Here is a 25380-nt window from a genome sequence, read left to right on the forward strand (position 1 = left end):
CCCGCTCAGAATGGCCAACTTCAAGTTATCCACTTCAAGAAGAATTGTGAGGCCGGCAGGCGATGCATATACAGAAAAGAGGTTTGAGATGTCTTGACGCCGTTTGTAGGGTCTTGGGTTTACTGGCGCTCTGGTTGTAGCTGGGGCAACATTCTACTTTGCAAGGAAAAGTATGACAGAACGTCGCAAGGCTGAACATGATCAGTATAAAGCATGTAAGTAACCTGGAAGTTATTGCTTGAAGGTTGCCTGGAATTTATACTGATGCGTTATTTTCTAGCCCGACTGTCACCTCACCCGCCTGAACTACCAGATTCCAAGACCCGCATCTAGAAATGAATGTTCGATATTTATGGTTATGCCCCCGTTTCACATTCTCTTGGTGCCCAAATTCCAGTTTGTAGTCTCGATCATCAGGACCGACCATTGTTGGCCATGTCGTCACTGGGCATATAATCTGAATCATTCAGTTGCTTAAATCGAATACGGACGGCGCTGAGCTCAAACATCTCTCTTTCTACAACCTGTACCACCATCGCAACCCAACTTCGTATATCACTATCTTTACTATCTTTACCAACGCACAATGACATCGTCTGCCCCTTCCGCCCACCGTCCTACAGTCCCTCCTTCAGGATTTGGACGCGTATGCATCATTTCATGCTTGACAGTCATTTTCACCAGCTGAAGCGTCAAGTGTCTAGACATTCCTCGTAGGAGGGTCCATCGTTTTGGCCGGCTTGACTGGCTTTTATATGAGCATGCTTCGCAACAAACACAAACAGGAGCTCATGGGAACGAATCCTCATTGTACGCACCGCTACCATATTTTTGTGTCGTCTAGTTTGACATTGTCTCGGAATTGCCCATTCAGTCGAACAAATCGTCGGCCACGTTAGCAAGGCTCCTCCAGCTGATCAACCACTCCCAAAGTTGAACGCAACCTATAGCGACGTTCCTCCCGCTTACCCGACCAAAGAACATGTTAGTCGCCACACCACATTCGCGAACTTCAAAGATTCTCCTGGCTACCTCGAAGGTGGCCCTGCGACTCGCTACATGGAACCGACTCCTCAGAGGCCCAAAAATGACGGAACTGGGAGGGCGTACACCAAATCCCCTAATTACGTCGACAACTACGGCAAGACAACTAGGCCTTCCATGGCCAAAGTACCTGCTTTAGCCCAAGATCCTGTTGTTGATGTTTGAAGCTTCGTCGTCTTGAGTCATGCAAAAAGTATGTGTTTGTCTACTTGTGTATTTTGTCCCTGTACATTGTCTTTTGCGAATGTCCATGTACATCTCCTTATTGCTATAGTACAAAATATGTATCGTCCAACTATAAATATCCGTGATTTTGTCTCTTAGTGGTTGCGTCAATGATACTATTGCACTTCGATTCGTGGAGCCAGTGATAGTGATGATTTGTTGGCCTCGATGTCAATGTGGTGGCTAAACTGTACCTATGGAGGTTGTCAATGTCCAATTCGTCAATTTTAGTTTGACAGAAATTCACCTCTTTAGGTGTCGGTGGAAGTTGTTTGTCCAACATCTGGGGTGTAAGATTCACTCCTGGAGGTTTTGCTGTGAATATTGGAATAAGTTTCGAAGCGAAGTGGACATGCGAAACGTGAATCTTACTAAAATTATACAACATGATGTTGGCGGTAAAGGATAGCTTCTTGCGATTTAAAGCAGAGTCTGGAACATCGTAAGGCGAGCTTCTGCTTTTGCTGACGATCAAATTGACGAAAATGGTGATGATGTACACCCTTCCCATCGTGTTTACCAGAATATAGAATACTATCGGTGGTAAATGACTGTACAGTGGACAGAGTAGTAGTGAGTTACTTACTGTCAGTCCTAGTCCAAAATAATACAACTAATACAAGGGTCATGAGAGCCCCGCATCCTCCAGATGAAATAGTATTGACGATGGTATCTCGCCATGTCCTAGACTATTTCAGAATTTTCTACTAAGTCGCACTGATTAGGAAAGGCACCTTTGTTTGGATATCTGCAACGGGGTGACTGCATGGATTTGACAGATGAGAGCAAGAGGAATAAAAACATCGACAGTCGAAGCAATCGATGCCAGCACACTGAATATGAAAATCATTGGCGATTCCGGCTGTGTGTCAAAAAATACACTTACGATGCTGCTCGATTACCATACCTCCTTGCATCAGGATCAATCATTGGAAATGCCACCACATAAATGCCAGAGTAGAACTCCAAAATAGCCTAGTTTATGAACAAGATGCCATCAGTGACAGCCTAAACGGAAAGATGAAAAAGACATACGTGTACAAAAACCATAGCTAGCAAAGCAGCTAAAATGAAGGGTGACTGGAATCTGTCAAGCCATATGCAAATGAGCACCCGCGGAACGTCGATCAGAAGATACGTTTCTTACAGTCCTCGACAGCGATTTAACAAGTACAATTCTTCAATGACGGCGACTGTGGTCAGCATGAAGGTAGACAACGGGACCGTCCACCGAGATTCGCCTAGTGAGTATGCTGAATAAAAAGGTTAGATATATGCGTCTTCATGTAAGTTATTTGGCTGCATTACTTGTATATGAATTTATTAAAAGCTAAATAACGTAAAAGAATGAGCACAGTGAAGGACTTGAATTCCTGAAGAGTGTTACTTCACAGTAAATCTCCACGCACCATCCATGAAGACGCGAGAACAGTAATTGTGCATATAGTGTCTGCCAGAAGCAGGCCAAAGAGCAGGACTTGTAGTGGTCGATTTGTCTTGAATCGAGTGAAATAGTAGATAGCGAATGTTAATTCCAGTGTATAGAGAAGAACATTGATCCAAGTTATGGATAAGTAGCCGCTGTTGCACAAAGAAGAAGTTGAGTACCGTGAAACCTGAAAATGATTGAATTTGTTGCGCTCGCTTGCCTTGAAAAATGAGGGCCGGGAGACAGTATTATAGAATTCATGATGCTTGGCGTTGTTACAATGGTGTGGAAGAAAGTGAAGGAAAGGCGCCGACAAGACTTTACAAATACAATGTGCGGGGTAGTCAAGAACGAAGAGAGGGAAACGTTGCCAAAGATTTTGCGTCCATTATATCCATTCTTTATGCCATCTCTCGGAGAGGTCGGGCAAACGGTTGGCATACTGATAAGCACTTCGAATGCTAGAATCATGATTAACCACCCCAAATGACCCAGTCAACCCTGTGCGCCTCGGTACCCAATGGCAGATTCAATGATTGGCCGTCATTGACATCCTGGTTGGCAGGGTTCGGTTGCTTTCGACGACGGAATTTTCTGGTAGTCCGACAGAGGTTTTAATGGATTCATTATAAAAAGGATATCGCACCTTGGCGATCATTATCTATATCTTCTCGTTGAAGAGTTACTGTGAGAATTTGAACTTGGTAAGCCAGCACTACTTGAATGATTTAACCTACAAGAAATACACTGGTGGACCATCGCCTGCTCCCCAATGATTAGGGTCGCTCTCTCCATAAAAAAAACTAGATTGTTGCTGACCATGTAATGATGATGAGAACAATATACTTGATTTGGTATTGAATTCTCGCACCGCGAGAAACGGTTTGTAAAGAAGATGGAATCAGTTGACTTGTTGTCGTTATCCCTGTAGTGTCATTTCCATGTCAACATATCCAGTGACCCAAGATCCATGGAAGCCTCAGAATTGAAGACGAGCTGACGAAGAAGAAAGGATGACTTTTAAAACATTCGTTCCATACACGCTGGGTTTTCGTTCAATTGAAATGTTTTCAAAAAACTTCAATGAGACACAGTGAGTTATGTACGTCGAGCATGTTTTAGAGGCACGTAAATCCCAAAATCGTTCGTGGGCCATAAAAAGTATGTACCTGGTCGATGTGATGAAAACTGGCAATTTACTGCAGAGATTAACGAGACTTACTCAGTCACCAGCTTCCCCCGCAACTTCCTAAGCACTATGCCTAAGACCTATACCGTTCTTGCCGGATTGTGGGCGCCTTGAGGTCGGTTCTATCCAAAGTCTTCAAGTAGTCGCACGATTGAATACCGATTAATACTTATGATGAGGGCAAGATGAGGAACAGAAAAAGGCCAAAGCCAGTATCTTGTACAGCCAGGCATGTTTTGAGAAGTGAGCCACCGTGCATAGTTTGGGTACTTTATGAATTGGAAAGTGTAGCAGGTAACATTGTGATCTCTCTCAGGAGGAAGCTCATGGTGGTCGCGTCGAACGCGTTGTTTGCACAGCTTTCTATATTTGGTCAGTCAGTCACGGTGCTCATTTGCTCACAAGTTTAGGAAGTTGCCCAGTGCCAACAAACGTTGTGCTGCGCCTAATGCACTTACACTCCTCTTAATGAACTAGCACATCTCTATACTGCAACGATTCTAAAAACTCTCAGCTGAGGTTACACAAGCTATATTCCAGGTAAGTAGAGATATAGTTGTTGCATTTTGAATTGCGCACTGACAACCTCTTTAATCCAGTCGGGACCTGTGAATTCCACTGAACACCCTAAATCGCGGCGAAAAGCCCTTTCTGTATCCCAGAGACATATAGAAATTAATATAATGTCAAGAGGAGACTATGAAAGACTTCCTATGTACGCCTCTTCCGCATCATCATCTCGCAAACGCTCATCGTCAAACACACCATCCTCACCTCCATCCCCTTCATCATCTGGGTCTTCATCAACCTACCACAGGTCTCGTAATGAACGAACAAAAAGTCCACGATGTCTTGTTACCCCAGGCACTCTCATGACAGTCCTCAAGTTTGCTCTGCCGACCACAATTTTCCTCCTTTTTCTTGGGTTCTATTTGTATGAACCACACATCGAGCTCGCGTTTTACGATCGGACATGGGTACATAAAGAAATAGACCCAGTGGAACCTCTGTCGAACTGCTTCGACCGGGTTAGTCCAAGCTACAATGTCTCGGAATACGTGTATGGAGTGAAGAAGACAGAAGTCCAGGCTGGCATGCCAATGAGAATGGGTCTTGATTGCTACAACTTCGCCGGTACAATAAAAAAGGAACCACGGACTCAGCCAATTGCACATATACCCGCTGAATCTCGTGTCCAGTTTCATACTTATTGGCGAAACGACCTCGCACCGTTCGGACCTCGCCAGGAATGGATGCTCAAGTCCTTTTTCGCAACACAAGATATAGATTCGTCGCGGTTGATATTGTGGTCAAACGGTGAACTTGGTCCCAACTCAATTCTGCAAAGTTACCTCACAAGGTTTCCCGATTCATTCGCTTTGAAAGTGGTTGATATACCATCCCTTGCAAAGGGGACTGAACTAGAGGGTAGCGATCTTCTAACGAGAAAGGACGCCAAAGCATGGGTAGACGGCGACTTGATCAGACTTCTTCTTTTGTGGAATTTCGGAGGTGTTTGGGTGGATATGGATTCGCTTTTAACCCGAGACGTCCAACCTCTTCTGGAGCACGAATTCGTGACCCAGTGGGACTGTTATGGTGCAATTTCTTCTCTTTCCATATATGCGTTATGCACTAACCGTACTCGATTGCAGACAAGATATATCTTCCGCTGAATGGCGCCCTGATGCGATTCCGGAAGCACTCACCTTACTTATGCGAAGCCTTCCACGTAATGGCTACCTCTTCTCCGCCTCGTTCTGGCTCAACAGATTGGGGTGCGCTGCTTTACTTGAAGCTTTGGCGTCGACTCCTATCTGCATCAGTACCCCCGTTCAAAATTCTTCCTTTCTGCTTCAGCGATGGCCGGTCTTGTCGACTGGATAACAGGCTCCCCGACCCTTTCATCCCCGACAGCAAAACCGGAAAATGGACGATGGGCCTAGGCTTGGAAGAAGGCGGTGGATTGGACCAAGCTCTGCAAAAGGTCTTTGGGGTACATCTTCACAACCAATGGGAGAAACCATATCCTTCCGATGGATGGGTAGAGAGGCTCTTGCTCAAGAGATATGACGAGAAGCTGAAGCCGAGAGAAGAGCTATGATTGGTTTTTGGATTCTTAACAGGCATCCCTCGTTCGTATCTTTACACTTACCTCTAATTTGTGCACTTGCTGTGATTTTGGGAAACATGGGGACTTTTATTTGAGTTTTAAAGCTTTCCCCTCTTTTGCTGAAATGTACTGAATGAGGTGACTGCACGAGGACTGTGTTTAGTTGGTAAGTCTGAATGCTTTAAAAATTTTCATGTACTAAAAAGTTTGAGGTAGATGTCTATCGCGTCAATGTTCAATGCTTTCGCTATGCGTCCACATTAATGATGGAAAGCCGCTTAAGTGCGGTCATCGGCACGATGAAAATGACGACTTTGACGTTTGTTCGAGCTATGCGTGCCAATACGTCAACTGCGCTTCAGAGCGAGCGCTGCGCCATGGCTAATATTGGAGCAAACGTTCATCTAAGAATGTATACGCCAATCCTCGCAGTCCACAAACACTGCCATGAAGATCATGCTCCTTCATGTTTGAAGTGTTGATATGACCAGTTAAAATATTGAGCTGACTATCTTCTCAGGTATAAAGCCTTTCGAGTCGAACAGGACAAATCTCACCAATCAAGCCAATCAACGATCTTTACATGAAACATACGGCTGGCTTCTTCGCATTTCTCGCTGCTCTCTTCCATGAGGTGGGGGCCACGCCTCTACTGCCCCGATATGGAGATTATTTGGTCCACGAAAAACGCGAGTTCTTTAGAGATGCTCAAACTTTGCGTCGACTAGACGGAGACGTCATCGTCCCACTTCGCATAGGTCTTTCCCAGCAAAACCTTGATACGTTAGAAGCCCATCTTATGGCTGTTTCCGACCCGGAATCCACAATGTACGGACAGCACTGGTCGCCAGCGCGAGTGCTCGAAGTCTTTTCCCCCTCTCAGGAAAGTCATGATGCCGTTCGTGCATGGCTTCTGGATGCAGGCTTCGATGCGAATCGCCTATCTGTAAGTCACAACAATGCATGGATTGAAATCCAAGGCGCTACTGTCTCCGAGACCGAGGCATTGCTCAACACGGAATATCATGTCTTTGAACATGATGGAGAAGAACATGTTGGTATGCTATTACGCCAGCCCTTTTTCCAAACAATTGTTTGATTTTTTTTTTTCAGCTTGCCATGAATACTCCGTTCCAGCTGGAGTAGCTCCTCACATCGATCTCATCACACCTACTGTGCAAGCCAACACGAAACTCGTCAAACCAGTCACTAGCCGCCAGCCGCCAACCTCTCTTCGTCGACGGGATATTGCTCCTGAGCAACTACAGGATATCGTGACGAGAGCATCTGTCGCGACAAACGGATCCCTTGCCGGATGCGACACGGCTGTTGTTCCAAGTTGTCTGCAAACGTTGTATAACATGACGTATACCCCAAAAGCGACTGATAGAAACACCTTTGGCATAGGTTTGTCGCATGTCATTTTTTTAAAAAAAATCTGTTTTCAAACCGCTGATCCTACGTGTGTTAGTTACATACTTTCCAGACACATACCTCCAGTCGGACCTTGATACTTTCTTCCGCAATTTTTCTCCCTCCCTTGTCGGTGTTGTTCCAAAACTTGTTTCTATTAATGGAGGTGAGTATCTTTTTGTGGGCAATCTATCATACACTTACGTCGGTCAACCAGGCACTATCGACGTCGACCCCACTTCTGATGTCGGAGAAGATGGCTGGATTCTTGAATATGCAATGACTCTAACAAACCCACAACCAGTTCAATTTTTGAAAGTTGGGAACCCGCAAATTAGTATGTGCTTTAATCCCGTTATCAACAGTCAAGATGATGACACTATTTTCTAGGCCCCTCTCTTTCCTTCAATGAATGGCTGGACGCTGTAGACGGCTCGTATTGCACATCGGAAGGTGGAGATGATTTCACTTTCGATCCTCAGCTTCCAAACCCCCTGCCAGGAGGCTTCCAAGACCATTCTTGTGGTACCGTCAAACCACCGAACGTCGTTTCAAATTCCCAAGGCTTTGAAGAGCTCCGGTTATCTCAATTTTATAGGCAGCGTCAGTGCAACGAATTTGGAAAGCTAGGTTTAATGGGGGTCACTGTCTTGTATTCAGCTGGGAATACGGGCACTTCTGGTACTCAGAGTGGATACTGCCTGGATGACAATGGTATTCTCTTCTCTCCACTCCAAGTGCGAATCTTGTTTTATTGATATGACATGGGTAGGTTCAATGAATCTGAATGGTACACATTTCAACCCGAATTGGCCGGCCTCTTGCCCGTGGATTACTGCTGTTGGTGGCACCCAGGTTAAACCCAACGCTTCAGCAACCGATGCATTTCCCGAAGAAGTGTGGAATCAAGAAATAATCCCAGGGTTTTTCGAGTCCGGCGGCGGTGGCTTTAGCAACCATTTCACGAGACCCTCGTACCAGGACAATGCAGTTGCCAACTATATGAAGTTCTTGTCCAAGACCAGCCCTGGCACTTTGAAGCATTTCAACATAAATGGGGTGCGTATTTCTTCAGCTAATCTTCTGTGCAATGTCACTCATGGCGGATGAATCATTTAGAGAGCGTATCCTGATTTGAGCGCGAATGCGTAACGTCTAATTCATTTAAGATTGTTGGTTGTACCTGACAAAAGGAATAGGAATATGTTCCTAGATATCTCCAACGGTTCTGTGTCTATTGACAGCGGCACGTCAGGTGCCACTCCGACTGTTGCATCCATTATCACCCTTGTTAACGACGCTCGTATCTCGGCTGGCAAAAAGCCTGTCGGTACGTGTCCACCATGATCCCACCACGATGTTTTACCAAAATGCTGAACCAAAAATCAATAGGCTTCATCAATCCTACAGTAAGTTGTCTTGAAGGCTGAAGGCACGTAGTGCCGGTGACAAAATTATTCTGCAGATATATTCGACTGCTTTTCAGAGTGCGTTCAATGATATAGTGGACGGTACCAATCAGGGATGCAAAGGCTGTAAGAATTTTTGATATGCGTGAAGAGCATGGATTGATTTGTCTATTTTGAAGTGCAAGGAGATCGCGGTGGTGGATTCAATGCGTGAGTTGTTCCTTCTTAGTTAGATGTCCATGTTATTGATCAGTTCCACAGAACGAAAGGATGGGATCCAGCGTCAGGTATGTCACATCGATACCATCCCGTAAGGTGGCTTTTGATTTGAACGTAGGTGTGGGCACTCCAAACCTCGGCAAGCTGATCGAAAGGTGGTTGGCATTGCCGTGAATGTCAACGTTTGAATGGAGGTGTAAATAGACTTTTTACTTGATTTATACATTGAAGTAATTAGTTGGTTGGCGTATGTGTCACTTTTGAGAACTGCATGTAATTCGTCTGAAGATATGATATTCATCTCGATGAACTGCTTATAGTGCTGGCATCACGCGAACGACCTTTCCTTCATTTCGAGCGTGGATTTTGAGTTTTTCTAGGAGAGGAGATTTTTCCCAACGCTCAGGAGGCGCTCGCTCGCTCGTGGCCCAATAGTAGATATCCCAATCTGGTTCGTCGAGAAGCTTTTCAATGTATCAGAACAAAACAATTCGTTGTATCTTTGGATATCGAACATACCTTGTCATACTCCATCAACTCGGCTTCAGACATTGTGCTCAGATGATCCCTGGCAAATGTACTAAGCAAGAGGTCACTCTCTAGGGTTCCACGTTTTCTGGACTGATAAACAAGACGCGCTCTGAGAGTATCCACAGATTCATTAGGTCTCGGTAAAGGTGCTGGAGGCGGAATGTCTGAGGGTGTGGTCGTTGAAGCCAGATGCTGCGGCGTGTGCGGAAGAGGCCATGGATCCGCAAATAGACGCGACGTGGAAGATATACACCTTTCCTTGGTGGTTCGCCTTGTGGCGAGAGTGAACCCTGTTCGAGCAAGCTGTCGGAACATCGTAATTGAAAACCTTGGTGGTTGTAGTTCAGAGAGTCTGGGAGAATAGATCAATTCTATTCAAATGACCCAGTTTGTCTGTTATTGTGGTCAAATTTTCTTTCATTGGAGCAGAATCCTATCTATATTTGGCAATTGTGGGAATTTGACCCTCTAATTACGCAACGGTGCTTGGCTGCCACTCAATGCTTTCGACTTCATACTTAGGTCTTTAAAGTCCAACTCATCCATCCTGCTTGATGTTACACAACTCTTCTTAACTGGAGGGAATATACCATCTCACTAACATTATAGAACGCAAAACATCACACAACTTGCTACTGTACATTGCCTCACCTATTTAAACACACTCGGACCCTTTGGACTGCTGAGACCCTGGCATTGTTATGATTACGATTTGTCGGGCGGAGGACGGCCAAGTATTCCAAGTGAGTGAACACCTCTTTATGCGCGATTCAGTTCTCATTAATTGACCAGGTTAACGCGTCTGTTCGTGATATTGAAGGGTAAGTCTGCATAACTCGTGGCTGCGCGTGTGTTTACTGATCTAAGCCATTCAGAACCGGAAGTCTTGAACAATTCTTGCAACAGGAAACTGGAATCGAAGCAGATGCAGCGTTAGCTTTTCTGTCTGATGGAAGACGGTTGACTACTGGCAATATTCGTGATTTGAGTAGCGCCCAGGACCAGGTGTGCATCGTGTTTGATATGACTCTCAATGCGTGTGCTAATCTGATTTGTGCAGTATATTTTTGTGTTCAACCAAGACCTCATTGAATCCAATCTTGAGGATTCACTCAATCGACTGATAATCGAACCACCTTTTCAAGCTGCAATTGAAGGTGTGTATCTGCACTTCACACTGTTCGGATTACGGCTCACGAAATGTCAGACTCGACAGCTACCCCTCCCATTCGACATGCTGCACTTGCCACGTCTTACGCACGTACTGCACAAATTCATCATGAACACATACAACACATCCTACGTTCGCTCTCGTTGCAGCATCAAGCACTTCAGATAGCTTCTACAAGTCTTGACTATCACATCCTGCAAATATATGAGACGTTTGATGCTTTCGCGTCCAATGGCAGGAAAGAACTGGAGAAGCAGGCATCATTGTTGGAAGGGTTAGATGCAGACCTTGATATTTTATCGAAGGTTGGAGTGCACGTAGAGTTCTGTTCAACGGCTGTGAGAATGGCAATAGAGGCCGGAGAGAAGCCACGGGTACTGACTGATTATGTCTCCAAACTGAAGATGAGACAAGTTGCTGACGGTTGTGCCAAAACTCATGGTGAGTGCGATCTCTTTCTTTTTATTATGCTTGCTAACTTTGCGCAGAGGACCTCAAGTCTCGTTTTCAGCAGGTAGAAGACGCGGTTAACAAACTTAAACATGGAGCAGATTCAGTGAGAAACAATTTGGCCAATGCACTGTATGTCTTCGTTTACACTCTGAATTCAAGTTCCTGAATCGATAATGCAATTCAGCCTCTTCGATGAGGCTAGTACTTGTGCAAGGCGATCAGAAGATCTATTGAATCGGATAACAGACGCCTCTGCTGCCCTGGAAAGTAGGCCCATCACTTCCTCGAAGGATACGAGATATTAACCAACTCCAGGCCCTGCTTCTGACACGGACTCTTTGCTCCAAGGTACCCACTTTCTCTTTCAAATACATTTATGATACCCAATATACTATCTAGATCTCCGGCATCTTGACAGCTCCCATCGACTCGAACTGCAAGAAATCACTCACAAGAAGGTACTCTTCTCCGTTGCCCAAATCATACGCTCACTGATCGGATTCAGAATTTGTATACCCGACAATGTTTGACAGTACTCCGACATATTGCTGCACTGAACAACGACATTGTAAATGTTCCTCCAGCTCTGGCCGCGCTGGTTGTCAGCTTTCGCGGAAAAACAAGCTTCTCTCATATTCAGAGGCTTCATAACATGCTATATGCTTATGGCGCTACAGTCATAGAAATTGTTCGTAGAAAAGAATTTTGTGAGAAACGTTTCATCATACCTAAGGATGCCCATGCTAAGCCTTCGAATAGCAAGGTTTTTCTTTCAACGAGCTCAAAGCATACTGGAAGTTATGGCAAAGGTTTCGTGAGTGTTTATATACGCGCGGTTTGACTTGTGTCTTACCCCCTTTCCAGAGCAAACGAACGAAAACGCCGGCAAGTTTACCGAGGGGAAGTCCACGGTCAACTCCCATTTGAGACCAAAGGCCTAGATGATCCAGTACCGACGATCGATTTTACGCCGTCAGGAGGAACCGATTTTGTCTACTCATTTGAAAGAGCTGACGTAGATAGTGAGTGTCCCGCAGTGTTTTCTTTTTTTTTCGATTTCTTTCCCCAAAGTTCATGCCCTTTCATGCCCCGTTCCCGGATGACCGGGATTAATTGACCTTTGGAGTCATTTCAAATCTACCCCTATCGGCTTATTTTTCTCCCATATTATCTTCTTTTATCGAAGTTACTCATTGCGTAATTTGTATACAGATTTGATTCGAGTCTTGGATGACCTGGAGCAATACTCTCGCGCAAGTCAGAACTCGGTCGCTCTCAAAGCCGTTCGAGAGTGTCGATTCGCGTTGGAGAAACTTATTGGAAAGATGGATAATTTAGAACTGGGTTTCGATAAGATTGCTGAACGCTCACGTGAGTTTTCGTTGATACATCAGTACTGAAGCCATCTAATTTGAAAATTAAACTTCATAGTACTTTCGCGTTCTCATATTTCACAATCCCGTAGACGGTGTACGTTCATACATGCAACACCTATATTCATAATCTAGACGACTTATTGTGTTATAGCGACAGAAATTGAGGAGCAAGCGATTCAAGAGCTTGCAGATGAACTCCGTACCACCCAGGAAGCGAAAGCGTTGCAGGAGCAAACCTTCAATGAAGACAAATTGGCGCTGCAAGCCGAGATCCGTCGTCTCAGCGCTAAATGCTTGGAGAGTGATGCATCCCTTTCTCTGGAGCAAGAGCGATCGGCGAGATTAGAGCGCGAGTTGCAACAGGTACGCGGCCAGATGGAAAGTGAAGCCGTGGCCCGACGGATTCTGGAACAACGGAATGCTGAACTTGACGCCGACATTTCCAAGCAGCGAACTGAGATTGCGGATGCGTTGGCCGATGCTACGGAGCAAACCCGACAGGCTGAGATGCTGCGACAGGAGCTGGCGCAGGTCCAAGAAGAAGTAGAAGAGGTCAAGCAGTTGGAGAAGCGGAATGCCGACACCGTTGCAAGGCTGATGGAAGAGCAGACGAAGAACTTGCGCAACTTAGAGGAAGCAAGGGCTCGTGGGGAGGATTTGGAACTTCAGATTCAGACCGTACGCTCTGAGAGTGATCAGTTACACCAAGCACTGAGGAAGGCCAGCCAGGAGAAAGATAAACTTCTGAGGGACCAGGCTTCCGAACACGAAATGCGCCTGCGCGATCACAAAGCTGAAGCAGACGGCGACCGGGCTGTTTTAGACCGCCAGTTTTCTGAGTTGCAAGCTGTTCTGGAACACAAGGAGCGGCAGCTCAAGGACGTTCGCGGAGACCTCGAAGTCGCTAACGCTGATGCTGTCGGCCTTCGTCAGGAGTTGCAACGCGTGGAGCATGAACTGCGAGATGCCCGTGAACTTATACGCGTACATCGCGAAGACCTCAAGGCTGGTCAAGCTTCTCAGCATGAGTATGAACAGAGGATTGAGAACAGCAATCGTCTTATTGCTCAGATACTCGACGTCGCTATTACGTTCAGGAACACTCACGTCAAGGCTTTGCATATAGCTCAGTCTATTTCTTCACATCCTAGCTCGACTCGTCACACGTCTGCCAACCTAGCAGAGTCCGCTTTCTCTATGACTGGCTTCCGCCATAACGTTATTGGGCAACCTGATGAACCTTCTCCCATCGACCCGTCGGATCCAAACACTGCACTGGAAACGCTGCGTGAATTTGATCATGACCACTTTTTGGAGGCAGTAACGAAGACGGGCACCATCATCCGCAAGTGGCAAAAACAGTGCAAGGAATACAGAGAGAGAGCGAAGGGTAAGATCTCGTTTAGGAATTTCGCCAAAGGGGATCTAGCATTGTTTCTGCCAACACGGAACTCGGTCAGTAAACCTTGGGCGGCATTCAATGGTGGGTTTTTTTCTATTCTGGTTGCTTTCCAAGAAGTCTTCATTATGCCCCGGCGACAAGATCCGAGGATTGTCCTTGCCTGTCATGTTAATTGATCATTGATGAATTTGCCTTTGTTATGCACAGTGTCATTCCCGCATTACTTTTTGCAGGCAACGGGGCATCTCGCTGAACAACTCAAGACGCGAGAATGGATTGTGGCTAGAATTACATCTATTACAGAACGTATAGTGGATCAAAAGGTGCGTTCCTCGACAGAGATGCGACTTTCTTCCGTGTTCCTGAACAAGTGGGTTGTCTGTGTAACATGACCAGGATCCGTCCAGCAACCCATACGGATTAGGTGATGGCGTCAAATATTATATGCTTGAAGTTGAAGACTGGACGCAACCAACCAACAACAAACGGCGGCTATCGTCAAGAAAAATATCTGGCGCCGACAATGAAACGAAAGAAGTCTTTCCAACTGGGGCAGTCAGTAAATTAAGTCCCTCTGCGCTTCCTCCTGGTCCGCCTGAAGCTGAAGTTGAGGAAACATTCTTGGTCACGCATCCCCCTAATTCGCACCTGTTTCCGGTAAGAGGTCGATCCAACAGCTCACCAACGGCGCGTCCGTCATCATTGTCGCGTCTCCTTGCCCAAGCCTCTCCGGCTCCGGAAACCTCAATTGAAACATCTGCAGGCCCCGATCCCGAAATTAAAAGTCCTTCCCCTCATGCCTCACCACCGCCTGCATCGTCTCCTCAGATTGCTGTTTCGGTTCCTCAAAGTGTCAATGTCAATAGTAATCATTCTTCGATGCCATCTCCCCTGCGTCCTGGTTCGCGTGCGTCTCGGCTTTCTACTACATCACGGTTTTCTGTGGGTCGAGGAGTCCCGGTCCTAAGCACAGGCGGATCGATGCAATCGAAGGCTGCTCCTACCACTGCGCTGAGTGAGCAGCCGATGGCATCTTCACCCTCCTCCTCTGCGGAGAATCCGTTCATGTCTCCCACGACACCTTCACCCGAGGAATCCATTTCTGATGCCCTCAAGAACATCGTCACTCTGCCTAACAAAACCACCAGACCGAGAACGACATCTTATCAAACCTCGCGTCCGTCTCCACTAGCAGCAACCACCTCACAGGCGACTGTTGTTCCCTCCAGGCCGTCTCTCGCGGCCGCGGTTACAACAAATCCGCTGACATCTCTCGCCAACAGTTGGGGTATGTCATTTGGACGAAAGAAGAAGACAGATACGGGGAATCTGACCCCTACAGCTGAATCGTCCAACGATGGGGCAGAGCGCGAGAGTGAACCAACTATATCTGATAATCCGAACACATCGCATAGTGCACGAGAGATGCTCAAACGGTTCTGAATATAGCTCTTGTGTCTCTTTTCGACTCTATCTTTTTTCATTGTTCCTTCTCAAGGTACCTGTGCGATCTGTTCTATTATTGCATGGAATGTAATTATAAGTTATGATAAACACGTAGAAGAAGAAACGCCCGATCTATGCAATTTTGCAATGTACATATTCTCAAATAAGCTTCTGTCTCTCATCCATGTCTGGGGAAAACCAATGTGGGGAAAGTTTTCGTGGCAGGTGTGAGACAAGGTCACGACAAACTTGTCGCATCCCATCTATGCTCTCCTCTACTGAGCTCGTACGACACGTCTCCGTCAATTATGATGCGAAAGAGATATCACAGGTCTCTATACTCCGCTATGTCGAAATCATTGAAACACTACCTCATTCAAGTGCGTTCAACGCCGGAGATTTGTCGGGTGGGGGTGCTATTTCGGGGTCTAGTCTTTTGAAATTTACAGTCGGGGCAATTACATTTTATGCAGGGTTGCCCCCAGATGGAGTCTTGGTTGGCTGTTGAATCGGCTATCAGCCACCCACCCAACTGGCCGCCTCCAGAATGCGGAGAAATGTCGTAGAAATTAGATGGAAAACGGGCGGGGAGAGGTGGGGAGAGGTAGGGGCCGGTTGGGGGATGGGGGACTGCGGGGGCATAGGGGTCGAGGAAAAACGCTGTCCCATATTGTGGCTTGGATTGGATTTCAACTGAAAGCTGTGGGGAAGATGGCTCAAGCTGCTTATTTTTATTAGCCAACCAACAAGCCCATCGAGATTCACATCAGACGCGTTTTTTCAGACCGTGGGAACCGGCCAATAGCCTAAAATGGAAGTATGATCGGCAATAAGCGCTTCACTGGGCAAACACATGCGGGGTTGACGTCCAAGCAAACCCAAGAAGGTTGCAAAATCGGCGGTGTACCTCTGGAGAAATTCGGTCATCTGGGGCATAGACCATACCGACCAGTTCCACACTCGAATAGAGCCATGATGTTATAAATACCGTCGTATCTCTGCTCTAGTTTTCCCATCCACCTTCTCCTCCTCACACTTAGCCAGTACATTCGCTTACCATGGGTGCAGGAGCTGTTGCGAACTCGGGAACTACGGCTGCTTACAGCCATCTCGTCGATCCTAACAGGACGTGGCGTAATAACAAGCGGTATGTCTCTCAGTTCCTAACGTATTTTGTTGTTTTCAACTCATCTCCTGTCTAGGTTGATCTATCTCAACCTTTGGATTCTGCTTCTGTAAGCTTCATTTTGTTGCTCAGCTTGGTCCGATACTTACCATGTCTCCTTTAGTCTCATTACATCGTCAACAAACGGTTATGATGGAAGTATGATGAACGGGTTGCAGTCCTTGACCCAATGGGCTGAATACTTTGGTCACCCTTCTGGCGGAAAGCTTGGTCTGCTCAACGCCATCCAAGTGAGTAACTGATGTGTTTACGGAGGCCTATCGTTCTGATTTATTGTCTGTAGAACATCGGTTCTCTTGCCGCTTACCCCTTCTCCCCATACCTCGCCGATGGCCTTGGTCGTCGCAGTGCCATCTTCGTGGGTGCTTTCATTATGTGTGCCGCCACTGTCCTTCAGACCGCTTCTCAATCCGTCGGCATGTTCATCGGTGCCCGGTATGTGTCCCTCGATCATACCCTGAAAACTTCAATGGCTTACAATTTACCCTTAGCTTCCTGATTGGTTTCGGTCTTACCTTCGCTGCCGGTGCTGCCCCTATGTTGGTTACTGAGGTCTCCTATCCCGTATACCGTGGACAATTGACTTCCACCTACAACTCCCTCTGGTATTCAGGTGCCATTGTGTACGTCTATTTTTATCCATGGGCGCTTTAGAAAATTAATAATCTTGGCCAATGCAGCGCTGCCTGGACATGCTTCGGCTCCTTCAAAATTAACAGCACCTGGGCCTGGCGTCTTCCCTCTGCTCTTCAGGGACTGCCTTCTATCCTCCAAGTTGCCCTGATCTGGTTCGTGCCCGAGTCGCCTCGTTGGTTGATCAAGAAGGGTCGCAATGAGCAAGCCCTCAAGACTTTGGCTTACTACCACGCCGACGGCAATGAGGACGACGCACTTGTTCAGTACGAATTCCAGGAAATCAAGGCCGCCATCGAGCTCGACCGTGAAGTCGAATCCACCATCGGCTGGAAGACTCTCTTCGCGACCCCCGGAAACAGGAGACGCATGAGGATCATCATCGCCCTTGCCTTCTTCTCTCAATGGTCTGGCAACGGTCTCGTCTCTTACTACTTGAACAAGGTCTTCATCACCATCGGCATCACCAACCCCACTATCCAGCTCCTCATCAACGGTATCCTTCAAATCTGGAACTTGGCCTGGGCCCTCCTCGCATCCGCCTTCGTCGACAAGGTCGGACGTCGCCTCCTTTTCTTGACCTCCACCGCCGGCATGATCATCTTCTTCGCCATGCAGACCGCCTGCTCTGCCGTCTACGCCAACACCAAGAACGAATCCGCCGCGCATGCTGTCATTGCATTCATCTTCCTCTACTATGCTGCATACGACATCGCCTTCAGCCCTCTCATCGTCTCTTACACCGTTGAGATTCTCCCATACAACATTCGTGCCAAGGGATTCACCGTGTTCAACTTTGCCATCTCCTTGTCGCTTATCTTCAACCAATACGTCAACCCTGTTGCTCTCGGTATGTCTCCCCTTTCTAACGGCACCTAAAACATATCCTAACATATTATAATAGACAAGCTCCAGTGGAAGTACTACCTCTTCTACGTTGCCTGGCTCTGCTTCGAATTCGTGTTCCTCTGGTTCTGTACGTGCACTTTACTCTTCTCTTCGGGAGCCTTTCCTAATTCTATCCTTTTGTTCTTCAGTCCTCATCGAGACCAAGAACCGCACTCTCGAGGAAACCGCTGCTCTCTTCGATGGCGAGGAGGCTGCCGAGAAACTTGCTCAAGCCGCTCACCAAAACCAATACAAAGACGAGAAGTCTTCCATCCAGGAGGACGAGCTCAAAGCCTAATTGTTCTTTGTATTCATTTCATCGACGCATCGATAGACTTATCGCTGACTAGAGCGAAACTCTTACTCGAGCTGTATTTTAATGATTTCCGATTTTTATTATTTTGATGTTTGTGATGCTTTATGAAGGATGGGTTCTCAGTTCAATTGCGATTACCTTTCTCTTCTACGATTTGTTTTTCCTTATCGCATCCATCCTTTTGGATATGGGTTTGTACTTGTACTATTATCTACCCCCCAATCATGTCACGTCGTATACTATCAAGACACTGCATTTCCACGACCCATTTCTGTGTGTTACCTCTGAGTTGTTTTTTGGCATTGCTGGGTTTTCATTTCGCTACACATACGGTATCTCGGCTGCCTAATTATTGTTGCAGCTTGCTTCGGATCTTCTGACATTCATGACACGGAAATGCGGAGGCAATTTACCACCATCTGAAGAGGTTCTCATTGCATTGGTATGTTCTATAATATGGCTCCCAATCCACATGCTCACATGCGCGGGAAAGGTTCCGTGAAACGGTCCGTCCTGTACGTTAGAATGTACATTAACATGTCTATGTACATATGTCCTTGTACAGTTTGCTCACTGATTTCGGTACTTGTGCGCACTATTTCAATTGCTCGCACATTACATCTGTCACCTGCCTTGTAAAGCAATCTTCGATATGCGTCTATTTTGATCATGATATACTGAATTCAATTCCAAGACAAAGTGGTTCGAGGGGTGCACATAGTCTGCTGTTCGATGGAGACCCTCGAGATCCAATCCCTTTGCCAAGCTGTCAAAATGGACATTCGAGTGCAAAAACGCTGTTTCTTCGGTGTGTTACCCTTGATTTTTTCTGCGTTCTCCAAACCTGTGGTTTGAACAGATTTGAATGCATTTTAAACTTCCGGGTCCGGCGATCACATCCCACCATGTGCTGCTGCGGCTCTTACACTCTGTTCCCCCTATTAAAAGCAATAGACGCATTTAGTATGTATATCTCGAATCAGAGAGACAAAATCCACGGTTAAGCGTGTTTATTTTCATCTGTGGTCATCTGTGGTCACCTTCATGAATCGTGTATGTATGACGTGCTATGATAGAACTCATGATGCACAGAGAAACGGGCCATTAGTAGAACCCTGCATTCGTTCTCATGCTGGAAATATTGCACAAGCAGATTCTGGCCACGTAGTATAAAATTGTAAGTAACGAGCCCACATGTTAAAGTCCGGCAGGATAAAGATCATACCCAAAGGAAACGCCCCTCTTGATCCTGTAACGGACTTGGACGGCCATCTAAAGGTGCCATATTAGACTCTATTGCCTGTGTACACAACGGATAAATGGATCACGCACCCATGTCTTTCCATTTGCTCGTGATGTACATAGTATGCGCTCGCCTTTCCCCAAAACCCGAGGATGAATATGGGAAGAAATCTCTGTCAATGGATAAGATAACAGCCTGAGCAATGCGATGAGAACGGCCACCTCCCTTGGGTTATACAGAGGACTGATAACTCTTCCTCACCTGAGATACCCTCGCACCACCGTGACAGTTCTTCGAGGCAATATATAGTGCTATAATTGAGGAAAGGTCACTCACACTAATCCGTAAAGGAAGCAGAGCTGGTTTGCAATACGTTTAAGATCTAGTGCTTGATGAGCAAAGCGGGAGCAGTTGTGTAAAATTATCAGCTTCGCGGCAGTCCAACTACGCTTAAATGAAGATAAATGACCGAAGGGGCAGAACCCCGTACCTGGTTATTCTTACAGTAGCATTTCAATTTCAGACCGATACTGAGGTGCCTGTCTCTGTCGCAAATTAGCTAGAGGAAACCGCTAAGAAAACAAGAGGGGAAACTTTACTGGATGGTTTGCAGCCATGTTTCATCTATGGAGTCATACTACAGGCGCGAAATAGCGATGGGATTGATATTTCAACTGAGAAGGCAGGAGTGAGAGTACATCATCAAAAATATCTCGCAAATGACAATGCATATCCAGCCTTCATTGATATAGCAAGCGCAATCGGGGCGGGATTCGGATTCGGTAGCACAGTGAGATGGAATCTGGGAAGTAACATTGCATTCTATTGTTAATGGCGAGCACATGCAAAAACTTGGTACGTCTGGAGCCAGGTGTCCATCGCATTTGAGTGTTACTGATACGACGACTTGAACGGAACCATCAAACAGAGGCTGCCTGCTTTGTATGTCCTTATTGCCAGGAGCAAGACTCGAAAAGGCAAAAAGCATCAATTAACACCTGTATAAAAGCTCGGGTTGTTGATCTACGCCTTCAAAGGAGTGTCATCCTGAGGATGAACGTTCTGCCACTGCAATCCGGGAGTGGGCAGGGAATGGAATGCCACCCTGAGTCTGACAGGCTGAAGCATGCTCTAAGACGGCCATCGTGGGACTGAGATCCAGCAGTGTGAGTGTCCATTTTCAAGAGACGGCGTCGATGTTTGTATATCGACGGATGGTTAACGTTTTAACGTTGGCAGGATCGAGGAAAAGTTGGTAAGAGGCAGGTTGGTCTTGGCACTTTGTTGGCCGGTTCCAACTTTCCTGGTTAAATTTCACACGATCCCAAGTTTGAATGACTTCAAGTTCTAAACGAAACGGTGACTCTGCAGCAACTTGACTCTCCCCTCAAGAACTCCCGTACATGAACCACGTCGAACTTCCAGATAAAAAAGTGGTAGAACCATGCAAACGACTGACATGAACGAGACTTGACCCGTTTTCAAGACTGTCATCGACTAGACAACGACTTGCCCACTCAGTAGTAACCATACTGGCAATGAAAATGTCCGATATTTGACACCGTACTCACTGTCTATTGACCTGTAACAGGACCCGGGAAGCTCCCGTACAGGCATGTCCGCATTTTCGCGGATTTGAGGCCAAAAAATGGCAATTTCTTTGTCCAGTTCTCGCGGATTTGATGGCGCCGCAGGCAAAATTTTGGCCAAACAAAGTCCGGTTTGGCGGATTTGAGGCCCATATTTTAAAAAAACTTCTGGAGTAATTGTTCAAAGGCGGCATGTCGCAACCATTTTTTCCTAGATGCAGCTAATTGTTGGCCAAATTTGGGGCCGGGATCCCGCTTAGATTGCAATGATTGGCCAGCGTCTATTATCTAAGAGCGGTAGACGATGGAAATCAACGGAAACGTACAGTAGTAAATCGAAGCAAGGTTACATTTCCTATGTAATTGGTGAAACTTGAAGACGTCTTTTCTGCTACCCCGACATATTTCTTCACTATCCTGATAACTGGAAAGCCCCTATCGGGCATTGTCCGGTTTCGCGGATTTGAGCCCCAAAATCTCGCGGATTTGAGGGCAAAAATTGGGATCCCAGGCGGACATGCTTATAGGGGAGCTTCCCGGGTCCTCCTGTAACGGAGAATAAAAGGATAGTCTCTTAGAAGATATGATAAAAGTCTATGATGTATTCGGCATCTCATTAGGCTAAATTTTTAATTCTATTCTTTGTGAATCCTCTAAAATGCCCAAGGTGCAAAACCATCACAAGGCAAGTGTCGACTCGTGTAAATTAAGCTCGAATTTGCGAAGGAAGTCGTCAAAATTTCTTCGGCTATGACCATCGGGTCCCCAAGACTTTGAAAACTTCAATTTCATGTCTTCAGCATTTCTCCGTAAAACTGAACCCTTTTCTCCACGACAGGCATCTAGAACCTCACGGATTTCTGCACCAACAGCTTCCAGAGTACCCTGAGGTTTTCGACCATGCCTAAACATGGGCTTCATCCCACTCTCTCCTGTCCTTACTTCAACTAATTCGAAGGCGGCTTGGAGACATTCGGAGAGGTAAGCAGAAGCTGGGGATTGGTCGAATTTAAATGGCCAACATATCCTATAGTCTAGGTCAACAGCGATAAAGCAATGGTTTAAATAGAGAAAGCCCACATCGGAACACCACTATCCAAAGACTCTAGAACACCGCTCTGCCCAGCGTGGGTGATGAACCACCCAGTGGCCTGTAAGATAACACAGATAGTGAGCTTTAAGAACAAATTTCTATTGACGAACATACTTGATGGTCAAGGATAAACTTCTGTGGGATCCATTTAGAGATAATACCAATCCCACTCGCGTTGACTTTGTTGATCAAGGCATCCGAAAGCTTAGCGTAAGGAGAAGCATAGGATACAATCTGAAAGGCTGGATTCAGATACCACCATGAGAATGAACATCAAGAGACTCACAAAAGGAAATTTTTTCTCAATCAAAGCCTCGACAACCTCCTCAACATACTCAGATTTGCTGGGCCAGAATATAGAGCCAAAGGAGAGCTTTCAGCATTATGACTGAGTGAAAAAGATCATCTATATGTATAACGATGAAAGAACTTACCAGAACAAGTGACTTCTCCCCATATTGATGCAAGGCTTCGTCCAGAAAGTGTTCTATGTCAGATGAGATGCTATCATTGTTGGAAGATATTCCGTATTTGGTTGGCCTAGAGGCTACCAAAGGGCCAACCGCGTAGAGTTCTTTTCCCCACTGCTTGGCATACCACATTTTCAATGCTTCCATCGACTCGGGCTCGAAGTCGTAAGCAGAGAGAGATAATAGAGCGTCGCAAGCCTCAAAACCGCTACAGAAAAGAGATACGAAGGTCAGTATAAGCAGGTTAAGAAAATTTGACACTTACGAATACGCAAGTCTTAAAAAATCAGAAACGGGCATATCATTTTCGATCTAAACCGGTGTCAACGCGCTTTACCTGCGGACAGAGATTAAGAGAACCTTTTGCGGGAAGTGTTCCCAGTCGTACATCGGAGGGAGTCCTGGAACTCTATTAACTTTTCCTTCTGTGTGGTAGAACAACTGCTCATTTGAGGCCGACCAAAAATTCACAAAACACAAAAAAATGAATTACCTTGTCGCCAATTTCCTTTGTTGTGACTCCAGATCGAACTGCTTCTGCGTCAATTTTCGCGCCCAAATCTCCATGTCCGCCCATTTCCTCGGGACCATGAAGATGGAGAATATATGAAGCATGAACTGGTAAGAAGGAAATAATGGGGACTGATTCCCCTGTGATAGCGCGCGCCATTGGTATCAAAGGACTCGCATAAGCCTGAACATGAACATAATACCACATAATTTAGGCTTTATTTTCGTGGCATTTGGAGCTTGGAAAAAGGAATACACACATCCACGAAGTAGGCGCTGATGGCATCAACAGCGTCTAAGCTCTTGCCAGTGGTAGCACAAGTGACTGATTTGCCGTTCCAAAGATCCCTGTAAATCGTGGGGAAAGATTGGAACATGAGCGTAATGTTGTTGAAGAAATCTGCAGTAGCTTCTGTACGGAAACTAGACAAAAACCTGTCAAGTAATCATATGCATGAGACTTTCAATTATCGAAAGCTTTTGTACCTGACGCGCTGACGAGTTTCAGGGGATGCTTCTCCGGAATCGAGCTCAGCTGCTATTTCGGCTTCTGCGTTCTTTAGATATGCCGGAGAAACTACGAGAGTAATAATAAGGTTATTGTGTTCTTTGACGATACGTGCCGCAAAAATACAGACGGCTCTGGTGTGTCCTAACCCCCAGAATGGGATTGATAAGCCTACTTATCCCATACTTGCATCGTAAAACATACCCCAGAACGGCAACGAAGTAAAGAGAAAATGGTGTGTCCTTTTCACGTCCAGCCCCATATCGAGTCCCTATGGATTCGGCGCACTTGAATCAGCAAGAAGAAAAAAAGAGTGTACAATTAGATACCACAGATGGCGGCCACTTTATAGCACCTGCTGTAAGCTATCTTGCGGTACTGGTGTTGTAATGGGCATGATGGAAAAATACCGAGATACCCGAAAACTAGACATACATATAATGTCGCGTGTCGCTGCATTCGTGGTTATGTGAAATGACCTAACGGATAATTTGCATCGCAATACGACTACAGAAAAGGTTTTGGGCGAAAACTGGCTGAAAGTGCGTTAGTGGGCTGAAGAACAAAGTAAGAGAACCTGCCTCAAAGCCTTGGGCCTCAAAACAAGCAAGGACTCGTACTCAGACTTCAATGATCTTCGAATATCACTATGGCTCAACAGTCCGGTCCTAAAGTTCGTGTTTCAGCGGAAGTTCGAGTGCTTGCGTTACGATTCAAAGGCTATGCGCTGAGATCATAGATGTATGGCGCGTCTGCAGAATACAATTACTAATTGACATTGTCTACATTTGTAATGCCAAAAAAATGCGCACCACTTACGAGACACAAGAATAGGATGGAAAGAATATTTTTCTGAAACGTAAATAGTGCTTACATTTATTACCTTGCTGTTGTCATCCACCATTCGAAGTGCATGTACAAGTGCTGCCCTGTACTAACTTCATGATCCCATGCACTGATCCCAAACAAGGCCCAGGTTATCAGAATAAGATATCGTGTAAGAAGCTGAAGTGAATATGCGTTCTCCAGATTCAGCGAGCTGTTACCTACAGACATTGTTCATCGAAGTGGGTGAGCGGACCAAGGAGACAACAAGAGGGTGACAACGGAAGTTGCGGGCGAAAGGCGGGTCACGTGATGGTGTTGTGAGTAAAGATCGGCTTTCGCCGAGCACCTCTTTCTCCACACCAGCATGATTACCTACTTGAACTTGGAAATTGTCAAGCTTGAACTCACTTAGACTTGAGAGTGGAAGTTGCTCAGAAGGTGAATCATTCTCAACGAAAATATCCTCAAAATTCCGCAGCTTTTTTAGTGTCATTCAGTTGGTGGGAAAAAAATCGTGAGCAATCATTCCTTGATTGAGCTCCTCGGTTTTCACAGTTCTGCCAGGTAGGTCAAGTGCCCTTTTATTTCCAGAAATTCTTATCAATGATTTCCAAATTCCCCGTAGATTTTCCACCACAATCTGTTCAAACTATTTTCTTTGATCCTTCAGGGTGAAGGTCAGACTATGACTCTGAT

General features: G+C 46.0%; 8 protein-coding genes across 8 annotated transcripts; 5 read left to right on the forward strand and 3 right to left on the reverse strand.

Annotated features, from left to right (window-relative positions):
• Nucleotides 1-586: 586 nt before the first annotated feature.
• Nucleotides 587-1209, forward strand: JR316_0008807 (uncharacterized protein; the record flags this gene model as incomplete). Its single annotated transcript, XM_047894519.1, has 3 exons — nt 587-646; nt 705-810; nt 875-1209. 3 exons carry the CDS (start codon nt 587-589, stop codon nt 1207-1209), a joined length of 501 nt encoding a protein of 166 aa, XP_047745978.1.
• Nucleotides 1210-1385: 176 nt separating this feature from the next.
• Nucleotides 1386-1780, reverse strand: JR316_0008808 (uncharacterized protein; the record flags this gene model as incomplete). Its single annotated transcript, XM_047894520.1, has 3 exons — nt 1386-1457; nt 1517-1584; nt 1642-1780. 3 exons carry the CDS (start codon nt 1778-1780, stop codon nt 1386-1388), a joined length of 279 nt encoding a protein of 92 aa, XP_047745979.1.
• Nucleotides 1781-4213: 2433 nt separating this feature from the next.
• JR316_0008809 (uncharacterized protein) lies at nt 4214-5991 on the forward strand (the record flags this gene model as incomplete). The annotated part of the gene is made up of 5 exons (XM_047894521.1): nt 4214-4259; nt 4402-4427; nt 4487-4602; nt 4705-5486; nt 5543-5991. 5 exons carry the CDS (start codon nt 4214-4216, stop codon nt 5989-5991), a joined length of 1419 nt encoding a protein of 472 aa, XP_047745980.1.
• A 592-nt stretch (nt 5992-6583) lies between these two features.
• JR316_0008810 (Tripeptidyl-peptidase sed1) lies at nt 6584-9215 on the forward strand (the record flags this gene model as incomplete). The annotated part of the gene is made up of 11 exons (XM_047894522.1): nt 6584-7058; nt 7114-7407; nt 7472-7579; nt 7631-7750; nt 7804-8127; nt 8186-8472; nt 8533-8561; nt 8613-8743; nt 9002-9032; nt 9084-9109; nt 9160-9215. The coding sequence occupies 11 exons, from the start codon at nt 6584-6586 to the stop codon at nt 9213-9215; spliced, it is 1881 nt and encodes a 626-aa protein (XP_047745981.1).
• A 140-nt stretch (nt 9216-9355) lies between these two features.
• On the reverse strand, nt 9356-9887 carry JR316_0008811 (Succinate dehydrogenase assembly factor 2, mitochondrial; the record flags this gene model as incomplete). Its single annotated transcript, XM_047894523.1, has 2 exons — nt 9356-9505; nt 9561-9887. The coding sequence occupies 2 exons, from the start codon at nt 9885-9887 to the stop codon at nt 9356-9358; spliced, it is 477 nt and encodes a 158-aa protein (XP_047745982.1).
• A 386-nt stretch (nt 9888-10273) lies between these two features.
• JR316_0008812 (Autophagy-related protein 11) lies at nt 10274-15417 on the forward strand (the record flags this gene model as incomplete). Its single annotated transcript, XM_047894524.1, has 17 exons — nt 10274-10315; nt 10365-10393; nt 10448-10577; nt 10633-10729; nt 10780-11184; nt 11232-11325; nt 11381-11463; nt 11512-11544; nt 11596-11654; nt 11702-11903; nt 11956-12010; nt 12061-12218; nt 12409-12567; nt 12628-12666; nt 12724-14027; nt 14208-14297; nt 14371-15417. 17 exons carry the CDS (start codon nt 10274-10276, stop codon nt 15415-15417), a joined length of 4026 nt encoding a protein of 1341 aa, XP_047745983.1.
• A 1061-nt stretch (nt 15418-16478) lies between these two features.
• Nucleotides 16479-18425, forward strand: JR316_0008813 (Lactose permease; the record flags this gene model as incomplete). Its single annotated transcript, XM_047894525.1, has 8 exons — nt 16479-16567; nt 16623-16655; nt 16710-16836; nt 16890-17041; nt 17098-17229; nt 17287-18089; nt 18144-18215; nt 18277-18425. The coding sequence occupies 8 exons, from the start codon at nt 16479-16481 to the stop codon at nt 18423-18425; spliced, it is 1557 nt and encodes a 518-aa protein (XP_047745984.1).
• Nucleotides 18426-21953: 3528 nt separating this feature from the next.
• On the reverse strand, nt 21954-24253 carry JR316_0008814 (UDP-glucosyltransferase 45; the record flags this gene model as incomplete). Its single annotated transcript, XM_047894526.1, has 12 exons — nt 21954-22302; nt 22356-22426; nt 22483-22602; nt 22655-22741; nt 22803-23046; nt 23104-23150; nt 23199-23279; nt 23332-23532; nt 23609-23783; nt 23835-23925; nt 23987-24143; nt 24212-24253. 12 exons carry the CDS (start codon nt 24251-24253, stop codon nt 21954-21956), a joined length of 1665 nt encoding a protein of 554 aa, XP_047745985.1.
• Between the last annotated feature and the right edge of the window lie 1127 nt (nt 24254-25380).

The sequence above is a fragment of the Psilocybe cubensis genome, chromosome 8, assembly GCF_017499595.1.
Source record: "Psilocybe cubensis strain MGC-MH-2018 chromosome 8, whole genome shotgun sequence".
In the NCBI taxonomy this organism is placed as follows: domain Eukaryota; kingdom Fungi; phylum Basidiomycota; class Agaricomycetes; order Agaricales; family Agrocybaceae; genus Psilocybe; species Psilocybe cubensis.